Source organism: Trachemys scripta, chromosome 3 (assembly GCF_013100865.1).
Source record: "Trachemys scripta elegans isolate TJP31775 chromosome 3, CAS_Tse_1.0, whole genome shotgun sequence".
Taxonomy (NCBI): Eukaryota; Metazoa; Chordata; order Testudines; family Emydidae; genus Trachemys; species Trachemys scripta.
In genome coordinates, this window is record NC_048300.1 from 90,107,900 (window position 1) to 90,120,730 (window position 12,831).

General features: G+C 41.6%; 1 protein-coding gene across 2 annotated transcripts in view; it reads left to right on the forward strand.

Annotated features, from left to right (window-relative positions):
• Positions 1-12,831, forward strand: part of NOX3 (NADPH oxidase 3) — a 46,057-nt gene that overhangs the window by 25,857 nt on the left and 7,369 nt on the right. For both annotated transcript variants that reach the window (XM_034766976.1, XM_034766977.1), the window contains 2 exons: positions 949-1,111; positions 9,033-9,179. In XM_034766976.1, coding sequence (XP_034622867.1) covers positions 949-1,111; positions 9,033-9,179 — 310 coding nt within the window. The remainder of the gene's footprint in view (positions 1-948; positions 1,112-9,032; positions 9,180-12,831) is intronic.

Below are 12,831 nucleotides of genomic sequence, written 5' to 3' on the forward strand. Positions count from 1 at the left end.
GACACAATCTTCCAGAGGAAGTGATGGAAGCACCATCACTTGGGTAATTTAAAACTAGGCTGGACAAAGCACTCAAAAATATACTGTAGGGTTACATCCCATACTGCAAGAAGGATGGATTAGATAATTTAATAGTTCTTTTTCAGCTCTAATTTATATCATTCCTATCCAAATTGACTGATGCTCATTGAAAACTGTTGATTCTGGAGGAATTCAGACCTGAACGCATTTCTCTTAATTCTAAGTAGTGTTTATAGTTTTATTAAGTATATTTTATTTCTGAAATACTTGTTCCTCTGAAAGAGTTCAGAAACTAATTCTTTGCTTACATATAATTTTTCTCTCTCTCTCTTTCATTACATAAATACATACTGAAAACTTTTCAAAAAGATTAATAAATCTGCTCCTCTGTCCTTTGATTTATACACTATGGGAAATAAAGCTCTAAAAACAGGATGCTTTGCAGTAAATAGGGTGACCAGTCAGCAAATGTGAAAAATCGGGACGGGGGTGGGGGGTAATAGGAGCCTATATAAGAAAAAGACCCCAAAATCGGGACTGTCCCTATAAAATCGGGACATCTGGTCACCCTAGCAGTAAATCATAATTAAATATGCAAATATCTTGGTTAAATTTGGACATGTAATTATATGACTAATCACATTTCAGAAAGCCTGAAAATTGCAATTGCATGCTTAAATAGATGGCCAGGCCCCGAATTCATATGGATGCTCTTGTGCTCTCATTTCACACAAAATAGTTACTTTGCTATGAAATGCCACCCACTGAAAATTAAATCCTTGTGTGATAGCAATTTGTGTGACAGTTTAGACATTTTTATATATGCAACAGAAGCACTATTTTGGAAAATGTAGCCCAGTATCTCTCAGATTTTGAGTCACATTGATATGTTGCTGACTTTTAAGAAATGATACTTTGTTACTTCAGACTGGCTGTGGATGGACCATTTGGAGCTGCAACTACAGATGTTTTTCACTATCGAGTCAGTGTATGCATTGCAGCAGGGATAGGAGTCACTCCGTTCGCCTCGATTCTAAAATCCATATGGTTTAAGTGCTGTAATCCTAATACAGAACTGACGTTGGAGAAGGTAGGGGGGAATTTGTTTATAATTCCTTTAAAAAGGTAGTATTTTAATAAGCTAATACTTGTCAAAGTTAGATAACCAGCTCCTTCAAGTTGAGGGTAGAAATTGCTTTAGGTTCTGTTGAGATGGAGGAACTCTCTCATTTCTCTGCTGTCCAGTGGACCCAATGAGTTTTCAGAACTTTCTGAGATAAAGTACTTTTTAGCTGCTAGCTCACTCTATTAAAGGCCTAATTGAACATTTTTATTACTTCTGCCCTCAGCCACTATTAGAGTATGGCTTTGGAGGCTGATTGTCCAACGCAGAATTCGTATCGTCGTTGTACTTTCTTTCGTGATGTTTTTTTTAAAACCATACTGACAATGGGTTGGGATCTCAGCACTCAGATAAATATTTAGCCTTTCACCCATTATATTTAATAATAGAGGAATAAAAAAGATGGAAATATGTTTTTAAATTGTCCGCTTCCAACCCTAACATGCACTCTGTTTTCATAGTCAACCTTTAAAAATTCATAGAAGTTTGAGCTGCATGCAAAGGCAGTTAAACCTGTAACTCACTCTCCCTCCCTCAGCAACCCTTCCCTCTTAGCCTTTCCTCCTCCAGCTGTTTTTTCTCCTCTTCCCTCCTTCTACTCAGCTGCTTGAGGAACTGAAGTGCAATGATAATTCTCATAAATCACTGTAATTTTGGGGTAGGAGGAAATTAGGTTAATTAAAGTATTTGCAGTAAAACATTAGATAGTGCTTCACTTCCTGGTGACTAAACAGCAAGTGTCTCTCACACAAAAAAAGAGTTAAAACAACCTTTTGGTTTTGACAAAAATGGATTTCTTTCAAAAAGTAGCATTTTTCTACAAGAAAATCCCTTCTCAGTCAATCCTGGAGGGTTTTGGAGCTCCACTTCCACTTGCAGTTTTCATGAGGGCTCTTCCGGTGTGGTATTGTGATTCTGTAAGCTACATTCAGCAGCTATTGGCTACTTTCTCCCCTTGCAAAATCAAATAGATTTTAAGTAGAACAGAAGGAACACAACAGGGTCTTTAAACTCTCCAGTAGATCCACTGGTTCCAAACATGAATTATTTCTAATAATGTAATTGATAAAAGTGTTCCTGAGGCTGCAGGTCCTGGACAGCACCAATGAAGTTAACATATTCTTAATTATCTGAACTAATTTTGTAATAATAATAATAATAAATAATATGGGAGTGCCTTGTGAAGATAGGGCAGGGGTCGGCAATGTTCGGCACTCGGCTCGCCAGGGTAAGCACCCTGGCGGGTCGGGCCAGTTTATTTACCTGCTGACGCGGCAGGTTTGGCCGATTGCGGCCCCCTCTCGCCATGGTTCGCCATCCCGGGCCAATGGGGGTGGCGGGAAGCGGTGCGGGCCGAGGGATGTGCTGGCCGCGGCTTCCCGCCGTCCCCATTGGCCCGGGACAGCAAGCCAGTGGGGGCCACGATCGGCCGAACCTGCCATGTCAGCAGGTAAATAAACTGGTCCGGCCCACCAGGGTGCCGAACGTTGCCAACCCCTGGGATAGGGTGAAGAAGAGACAGCTGGGGTGGAAATGGAAAGAGCGAGAGGGTGAAACACTAAAAAGAAAGTGGCAAGTAAAAACTGTCCCTTCCCCTTCCAGCCATTTTAATTCACTTTCTAATGTAAAAACTCAACAGGGAGTTGTTCAGTGTTTCAGATTTAGAGCCAGAGCTGCAACTGTGTCTGTGGGCGGACCAGTGTAAGGATCCACCCACAGGGACCTGAATGCAGGTCCAAGGCCTTGATCTTTATAAACTAAAGGGAGTTAAAACTGGTAGTTTGATGACAAATTGCTGCTGAAAGAGCAGCATGGTTTCTGGGAATGCAGGAGGTGATAAGGGGTCCAAATAGACTAGGGAAAGTGTGGGTGAGATAGAAAGAGAGAGAGAGAGAGAGAGAGAGAATTAACAATACCCCATACTTTAATAGCCGCAAGTCACTTTTCAGGGCATGCACTAGAAGACTTGGTTGCCTTCTGGGATGGATAAAGGCACAAGGCTGAATGTACTTAAGGTGTGCCCGAGTGACCCAATAATTTACACCCTGCCATGGCTTTTTGCTATAATGCATTAAGTCTCACAGGACCTCTGTGAGAAACAGGAATATGATTATTTCTACTTTACATGTAACTTTTCTGTTTCACAGTTTCTTCATTAGTGTAATGGGAATAATGATACTTATTTCTCACAGGTGTTATGAGGCTAAAATCATTAATTTTGGAAAGATATCTTGAGATTTCAATGGAAGGTGCTGTGGAAGTCCAAAGTAGTATTAGAATTTTTTTATAACTCATTTAAGTGAGATTGACTTAATCTCAGAGTAATTTTTTTCCCATTGGCTAAAAGCTTCCACTTGTGGTATAATTACAAATAATTTAATCTGTCTCCAAGTATGTGGCACTCGTCTTCTATAGTGGTGAGTACCATAGAAATGTCGATTAAGGAAATAAATAAGAGGATTTTATTTTATTTTTTTTAAACAATTTCATCTTGATTTGAGAACAGCTATCATTACAGTTATTAAACTAATATTTCCTAGTGTTGCCCACATATAGTTGAGATATAAATACTAATAGCTTTGCTTAATATCAGCAGCTGTATAATTGAAAAAAACACAGCAAATCAGAAGCAGTACACATTTATCTAATTGATTTGTCACAATTAAATAGCCTTAGAGTGTAGTTTTCATATTGCTTTTTTGATGGTTAGGATGGGACATTCCAGGACTCATGACTGGAGTGTTACCATTCAGTTTAGTTATGCACAGGCTGGTTTCTTCCTCACACCTCAATTTTGCAGTTGGGAATTTATGAAACTGTATTGGTTAACCCAGATTCTAACACTGGCAAACAGCTGTATCCTCTTGTTCCCTATTTAAGATTCACCCAATCCCACAAACTTTCCAGCAAAATACAGTAATTTGGAAATACTAAAAGGCTGCAGAGTTCATGTTGTCAAATGTAACGTCGTGTTAAAACTGCTTTGGGGAAACAGCCTGTATGCCTATACGTCTGAGTGCTAAATTCTTGATCGTCTTGTTAGTGCACCCATGCAGGACCCTCACCTTTGAGTGTGGAGGATAGAGATAACTACAGTGTGCCGGACTATGCCCTGTAACCCAAAAGGGGTGTGGTTACTCAGGTTGTGGGCCCTCCACAGCCACCCAGAAGCAGCTGTTGGGTAGCCCCCCCCCCCCCACACACACACACACTACCCATTTAAGAGCAGCAGTAAGAGCAGGTGATGAATATTTTTCCCTTGCTCCCCCATAGTCGTTCTTGCTATGTCTTCTGAGTACAAGCTGATTCTGTTGCTCCATTCCCTTCCCCAGTGCTCTCAGATGGGGGGAGGGGGAGTGAATGTTCATCAAGGAGTAGTTATTAATGATTTGCACTGTGCTGAAAGCAGCTTTATGAAGTATATGCATGCACCTTACGTGAGAGAGCAGAGCTCCCTGCTCTTGCTTACTTTACCAAGTGTACGGTGGAGAAAAATTAATGATAAATATATGAGGATGAAGAGGGCGTGGAGTATAAGTGCATTATTTAAATAAGAGACTACTCAAAATCCTGTCTTACAGATCTGATTAATAGTAATACTGCATCTAACTCAATTTGCAGAAAGAGCACTTGGAAAATTTAAGGCAGTTTACTTGTGCAAGCCATCAAGATGATGAATATAATAGGTGGGGTGGGTGGGGATTAGTGAAACATAAATCTAATGAGGGGTTGTTGTTTTTTTGAGGAGCCTAAATAATAGCACAGATAGTTAATACTGTGAGCTCTACAATAAAATACAAAATTCAGAATATTTGCTTACTTATAGAAATACACCATTCCTGGATGGTTTTATTCTACAATGTTAATGAGGGTGAATTTTATTGCATTTTTATTGTATTTTAATCATATTTGTAATATGTTGTGGAGTGCCCAGAGCATCTCAGTGGAAAGAAAGGGAGGCGCTTTATAAATAATATTTACCATAATTACCTTTATTTTTCTAGGAGTCTGTGTGCCTCATAGTTTCATGTTTCCATAGGCCAACTTTCCTCACCAGCTTCTCTCTCCTTCCTTCTCGGGACTCTATTTGTGGCAAAAATATTCTTTGTGAGGAAAATTCTATTAATTAATTAATTACAAATATTTCTCATTAATAACAAATGACAATTTTAAGAAATGCAATTGCACAGATTTTAGTGGGGATGAATTTGGCACAATATATTGGATTTGGTAAATTGTCCCCTCCCTTCCTTTCCCCACCCATCTGCACTTGCCATACATTTTTGTAAGATGAGTTGTTGAAAAGATGTGAGTAATTAGATGGTAAAATAGAGGTTGTGGGGACAGTTCCTCAGTAAAAGTCACCAATAGCCATGATAAAATTCATAGTGATGTTTTTCAGTGACCTGATTTTCAGAGGTATCAGGTGCTTTTAGCAACTGCTGACTTCAAAATTCCCAGACAAAAACTTTGTAAAGGGCGACATAAGCCTGTAAATATTGTACATAGCAGTTAACTTAAAACAACACTGCTGTTAGTTACCAAAATGAAATGTTTTACTGCCAATGGGCCTGATTTTCCTCATATTTACACCAGGGTAAGTCAGCAGCAACTTCATGGAAAGCCATGGGATTATATTAATGTAAAAACAATGTAATAATTAAAAAAACAGGCCTCAGATATTTAGAGTTAAGGTTCTGCAAACAGCCCTAATCCAGACCCTATATAAAACTCATCCTTTACCTATTCACCAGAAAGCTCACTATTTTCCACCACGAGAACTTGTCCACATTTCCAGTAGAGACCCTGAGCACTCACCTAGAGTACAGTCACCTAAGAAACCCCTCATATTAGCCCTAGACCTTCCTCTAATTCACCCAACTCTTCAGAGTGAAACACACAACATCTTGCCATGTAATCACTTATAATACAAAACATATTCCCTTTCCACCATCTACCATTTCACTAGAAGCTACACAACTTAGTCTATTTCATCTACCTTGCATATATGTGTACTAGAAACACCACTATGTGTATCTCATTTGTCCTCTATGTGAAGCTTCAAAACCTCATCCTCCATAAGCATGCCTCAAATAAAACTTTACCCCTATTCATTCTACACACATGGGCTGTAAATGCCAAATTATCACAATAACCAAAGCACAAATTTATTACATGTAGAATGTGATTTATTCAAGGATAGGAAAAGCTTAGTTAGTAGTAACACCTAAGAAGTAGTCCAGTTAAGTGAATAAAGTGTGGGGTTACAAGACTAGAATTAAGAGTTTGTTTCGCTGAATTTGAAGGTGGATTAACCAGTTTTCAAAATGTGCTGTGTTTGAGACAAAAACACATTAGGCAGACCTGTCAGACTTCCTTTGATATTTAAAGGTCAAGGCACTGGGGCATGGTGAGGAGAAAGAGAGATGGTTTGGATTAAGAGGAGAAAGGATTTTTAAAAAGACCAAAACAGTATAAAAATCATGGACACAACAAAACAAGAGCCAAACATCACTTTTCTAACTTTATTTATAGCTTTGTATCCCTTCTAACATCCATTGTCCCCATTTTTTTCTTTGAGAGAGAGAGAGAGAGAGAAGGGGCTTCTTATGGGTTAGTAAAGTATCTAGTACACTTTGGGGGACTATACAAATAATTACATTAAAAAAATTATTAAGGTTGCAAGGCGGCCAATCCCATCTCATCCAATCTCAGGTTCCCCCAACCCTCACTGGCTCTGAATCCCACTTCCTCTTAACTCCTCATCCAATTTCCCTATTCTCCCCACAGCCATCTGGTTTGCAATCTGCTCCCCCCCCCCCAAACATTTCCCTCACTTGCTCCCAATCCAGCTTCTCCTCCAGCTCCCAGGCCCAGTCTCCCTTCCCGGCCTCCCAGTCTCACTCTCTTTGCCCAGCTAGTTCTAGTCTCACCAGACTTTTTGTCCCAATCAACTATTTTTCCTCCTACTGGTCTGGCTTTTGTTTCCTCTGCATTTGAATCAGACAGCTTCCTCTTCTATGCTGCCTAGGTGCTATCAAGAGGGTAAGTGAGAGCAGCCTGCTCTCAGCTCTAGTGCCTGACCTTAGCCCAGCTTAGAGCTGCTGGGAGCAGCAATTACAGGGAAAGGCCAGCTTCACCCCTGTAGCCCTTGGCTAGTGCATGCTCAGTTGCTCTGTGGGAACAGTGCGTGGAAAGTCCAGTCATGTGTAGAAGCTGTGAGAGGATGGAACATGCTAAGTTTCTCTGCGAGAATAGTGCACGTGCAGTCCTGTCACGCAGAAGAGCTGTGAGGGTCTGGAGCAGTGATGGACAACCTGTGGCCTGCGGGCTGCACGAGGCCCATCAGGATAATCCGCTGGCGGGCTGCAAGACAGTTTGTTTACATTGACCGTCCACAGGCACGGCCACCCGCAGCTCCCAGTGACCGCAGTTCACCGTTTCCAGCCAATGGGAGCTGCGGGAAATGGTGTGGGCCACAGGGATGTGCTGGACGCTGCTTCCCGCAGCTCCCACTGCCACTGGAAGCTGCAGGCTGCCGTGCCTGTGGACAGTCAATGTAAACAAACTGTCTTGCGGCCCGCCAGCAGGTTACCCTGATAGGCCGCATGTGGCCTGCGGGCCGCAGGTTGCCCATCACTGCTCCAGAGTCTGGAGCATGCTCAATTGCCTTGTGGGGGTGGCACATGCATAGCCTGGTCATGTGTAGCTGCTGTAAGGGGCTGGAACATGCGCAGTCACTCTGTAGGGATGATGCCTGTGCAGTCCATTCAGCAGTAGGAGATGTCAGAGGTTTGAGCATGCACAGTGAGGAAGGAATCTTTACGGTTTTTAGCTGTTAAGCGATATTAATGTTCTATTAAACATTTACAAACTGTGATTTTTTCAAAGGCTTATAACTTGGACAAATTTAGGTGGGTTGTCACAAGATGATAAAAGGCACCTCCCTGACACAAAGCCCGCCCCCACCAAATTTCTATTCTCTGCTCTATAACTTGAAGGCACTAGAGCATTACAAAGAATATGTCTCAAGAATTTTTTAACATGGGCAAAACAACATCTTTTCCCCTTAGTCTCAGTTTTGGAAACAGCTGTATCATTTTGGGTGAAATTTGCCCCCCAAAAAATCATCCTGAGGCCAACACACAGCAATGAAAATTTCAGCCCAAATGGTTAAAGTTTGGCAATGTTATAAGCAACTGAAAACAAAATCTTATAACTGGAATGTCTGGCAACCTTAATAGTAGGTGGCACTACCAGCCTCATCTATAATAAATGGAGAACCATAATGAATTTAATTAAGAGTTTTGTCTAGAAGCATAGATGTTTAATGCTGCACTCAATACGGTATTGGCAACCTTAAGACTAAAAGGACAGAGTGGGCTAGTTCATAGATTTTTCATCTTTGGAACCAGAGTTGAATACCACAGTGATGGGCATGGTATAAGAATCTCAACAAAATAGAATAACTTTCTTAGTGGATGAATGAAATTGAGTGTGATGGTCTCATCTTACTCCCTGTTTGATCACATTTCAAAATCACTGCAGAGTTTCATAGGATATTCAGTCTCTATTCAAGAAAAATGCAGAGTTAGGTTTTGTAAGCCATGATGCATTGACAGAGTTAGATGGCTTGCATATTGCCTGTCTGCATTAATACTTTAATCACTAAATTCACTCACATTTTTTAAGAAGAAAAAGGTGTTTTAAAACATACAAAGAAACTCCACAATGTCAAAAGTAGATGGGATCATGTTTAAATTTCTACTGGAGTACAGTAGCATGCTATAAGATTAACCACTTATCTCAACATAAATAATTTAAGAGCTTTATAGAAAGCTTGTTGAAAGCTTGTGTCTTGTTGAATTTCCTTACTTTTACCTGACAGGTTTATTTCTATTGGACTTGCCGAGATGCATCTGCCTTTGAGTGGTTTGCTGATCTCCTGTTCTTGCTGGAAACACAAATGGCTGAGAAAGGGAAAACCCATTTTCTAAGTTATCATATATTTCTTACTGGCTGGGATGAAAATCAGGTATTAATTAAATAGGTTTGAGTTAATGTACCTTATTTTCCAGTATGGCAACATATGAAACAGGAACAAGCAAATGGATGAATTAATGTAATTATATTAAATTCTTGAAGTATTTGATAAACAGGTTTTTTTCTCCTAAAATTTCCTTTTTAAATCTTTTGTGATATTTTTCCACACTTACATCATTATAACACCACTAACAGGCAGCAAGGAGACAAAGAACTGTAAATATAGAGCCCACTTCCAATTCAGCTTTAGGAAAATAGGAACATAAGAATTGCTGTATTGGATCGAACCTGTGGTCCATCTCGTCCAATATCCTATCTCTTGAAGTCACCAGTACTATCTGCTGTAGAATAAGGTGGAAGACAACTTGCCAGCATGGAAAATTTCTTCTGAACCCTAAATTGGATGTTGGCATGATAGTTTGTGGAAATCCTTTCACATTTATTGTTGTTTTTAATTCCTTACTATTATATGTTTAAAAATATATATTTTGTTATCCATTGTGATGGGCTATATAACCCCCCCACTGGAACTGAACAGGTTAAGGAGCAGCTCTGAGTCCAGGTGATTTCTCTCTATCCCTCCCTCCCCCCCAACTGCAGAACCTGCTTCGGCTGGAGGAGGAGCTTTAAAGGGAGCCAGATGGCTAAAAAAGGGGTCAGTCAGGGTAGGAGGACAGATCTATCCTGAGAGCTCCTGAACAAGGGAACTACAAAAGCCATTGCTGCCAGGAAGGGGCTATCAGCTGGGCTGAAGGGTCAGATTTTTCTTTTTTGCTATCTTATATTGGACTTTGAGACTTTGGGGGGTGGCGAATGGTAGGAAGTGACCCAGGGAGGCAAGGCACTTCAGTATGCTGATATTTTTGCTTCTAATAGGGCTCTTGGTTGCAGCCTGGTACAGTAAGAGGGCCTTGGCTCCCCTACCAACCACCCTTGTTGTGGAGAGTACAAAAACCTCCCTTCCACATACCCCTCTCAGAAGTAAGGAGAGGGTAGAGATGTTGAAAGCCCCAAGGCGAAGCTGAGTCACCTAGAGAGCTCAGCAGGGGAACTTAAGGCCCTCCCTATTGTGAGGATGTGGGACTATATATATTTCTTTGGACTCTGTTACCTCAGAATGGGGCGAACTAAATTAGTGACCTGGCTGGAGGGTAGTGAGTTCTGCAAGTTAATTGTGTGTTGTGTGAAAATGTATTTCCATTAATCAGTTTTAAATTTGCCAACTTTAAATTTCATTGATAGATCCCACTCTGAGATCTGCATACTACTTAGACTAAGGAAGCTCATTCAGCTTCTTCCCTCTTTATTTGGCCCCAAATGGGTCTTTCCTTTCTCTCTGCTTTATTAATTGGTCAGTCAAGTCACATTAGATGCAGGAAAGGAAAACCTCTCCTCCTGTTTCTTACTTTTTGTTCTTTCCATTTAATGAACGGACTCTTACAGGATTAAAAAAGAGGAAATATACCACAAGTCATTCTTTTTCTTGTAGCCTTGCTCTTCTCCCATCTTAATTCCTTTCCACTTTCCCTTGGGGATTATTTAAAAGGTAATGACTTGAGGTGCTTTCAACATTATGGGATTGATTTTCAAAATGTATGTGTGCAGTTGTTCACACACACATAGTCCAAACAGCCTCTTATATCAGTTTCTCAGCCAATGGGTCAGGACCCAAAACTGGGTTGCCAGAATGTTTCAAAGGGTCATGTGGTCCAGTCAGCGGGGTAGGGCCAAACCTGAGCAGCGCTGCAACCCCACAGGTTGCAATGCCCAGAGTTGAGAGACAAGCCCAGCCAACCCCACACACAGGAGCTGTAGGAGCCACCACTCTGTGGTAACTGGCCAGCCTAACAGGTAAGCGGAGCTGGCAAGTACTTCTCGACTGGGCCACCTCCTCACCTCAGGGCCTCAGAGCTCGGCCAGCAGGGTGACAGGACCAGGCCCCAGCTCCCCACCCTGGGGAGAGGGAAAGGCCCGCAGGGAGGCATTTACTGATGGGCTGGTGCTGAGTCCCAGGCCTGCACCAGCCACCATACCACCATGACAGGGAGCCAGAGAGAGCGACACTTCCCCCCACCTTGTGTGTGAGACCATAGGTACTCCCTCCAGCACACCCTTCCCCCCCAAATACACCCTCCCACTTTGTTTGAAACGTTGTTTCAAAATAGATTGGGCTACTTTGGGGCTAGTTTTTAAGTCACTTTGGGCTATTAATGCAGTAGAAATCTGGGAACTCTGAAACTCAGGGGGCAGGACCTGACCAAAACCACTCTAGGACCTCTATCCCCAGACTATTTACTGGGTTGTGACAGGCCACAAACATTTACAAATGGGTTGTGAGCCCAGAAAGGTTGAGAACCTCTGTCTTATACTAGTTATCTAAAAGAGACTGTGAAAATTTCTTTTGGAGAGAAAAATCTACTACCCATGCTGAAGCATGCAACAGTCTGACCAATATTAAACAATTTATTGCTCAATGTTAGCAAACTCACGGGCTATTATCTACCATCTATTTTCTAAACATGCTAATAAAGAAGCTAACAAAACACATGGTCACCATCAAACGCCAGCTGTCAATATCCTGAATTTTCACGCCAGAACATGGTACAGAAACAAACAATTTTTGCTCTCGTGAGTGACCTCCAGCTCATAGACAGAGGTGGACATCTTGTTGGACCTTTGGACCTTTCTGTGGCATTTGATACCACTGAGAACCAACTACTGTTATCCCACCTCCAAAAGTTTGCAGGGGTGAAAAGAAGTACAGTGAAATGGCTTTCTTCTTCTCAGACCAAACACAGAGGGTTGTAATTGGTAACAGTTCCTCTACCTCCAGAGCTCTCACATGTGGAATCCCACAAGCCTTAAACCTCTCCCCATCTTACTTGATATCTTTAGGAAACCACTAGTGGAGACTGTGGGACAACTTTAGCTTAAATACCAGGAATACTCAGATGACACCAAGGTTTACATTTCCTTTACATAGAACAAAACCAGTATTCTCTCCAAGCTATCCCCCAGCATTTGGCCAAGAACAACATTTGGATGAAGAGCAGTTGACTGAACCTGAACCTAGACAAAATGAAGGTGATGATATTAGAAAGCAAGAATCACTCTGGAGAATTTACTTCTTTCCCCTCTGTGGAAGGCATATGCCGTCAGATTGTTAAATTTGTTCATTCTTGACATCCTTATAGATTCTTCTGCCACTGGATGGCCAAATAGAGATATGGTGGCAAACAAGCCCTCTTCCTTCTGTGGCTGGTCAGGAAACTGTGCCTCAAGATATCAAACCCAGTCCTGGCAATGCATTTGAGACATCTAGGCTTCATTACTGTAGTTCATTATGCTTAGGACTGAAGTCACAAATATTGAAAAAGTTCCGTTTGGTACAGAATGCAGCCACCATCTGCTGAGCAGCACAGCTGGCCATGAGCAAATCATCCAGTCCCTGCATTGGCTCTCCACTGAATAGACTCCAGTTCAAGTCCTCTGCCATGATATTCAAACCCTTCCATGAGATTGGCCCAAGCTAGCAGGAAGACTGCATCGCCCTTTACCACCATGACCACCACCGTGACTGCTATGCCTCACCAGAACACTGAAGCTGTCAAGAAATAGGGGAAACTCATGAACACAAGAGAGGG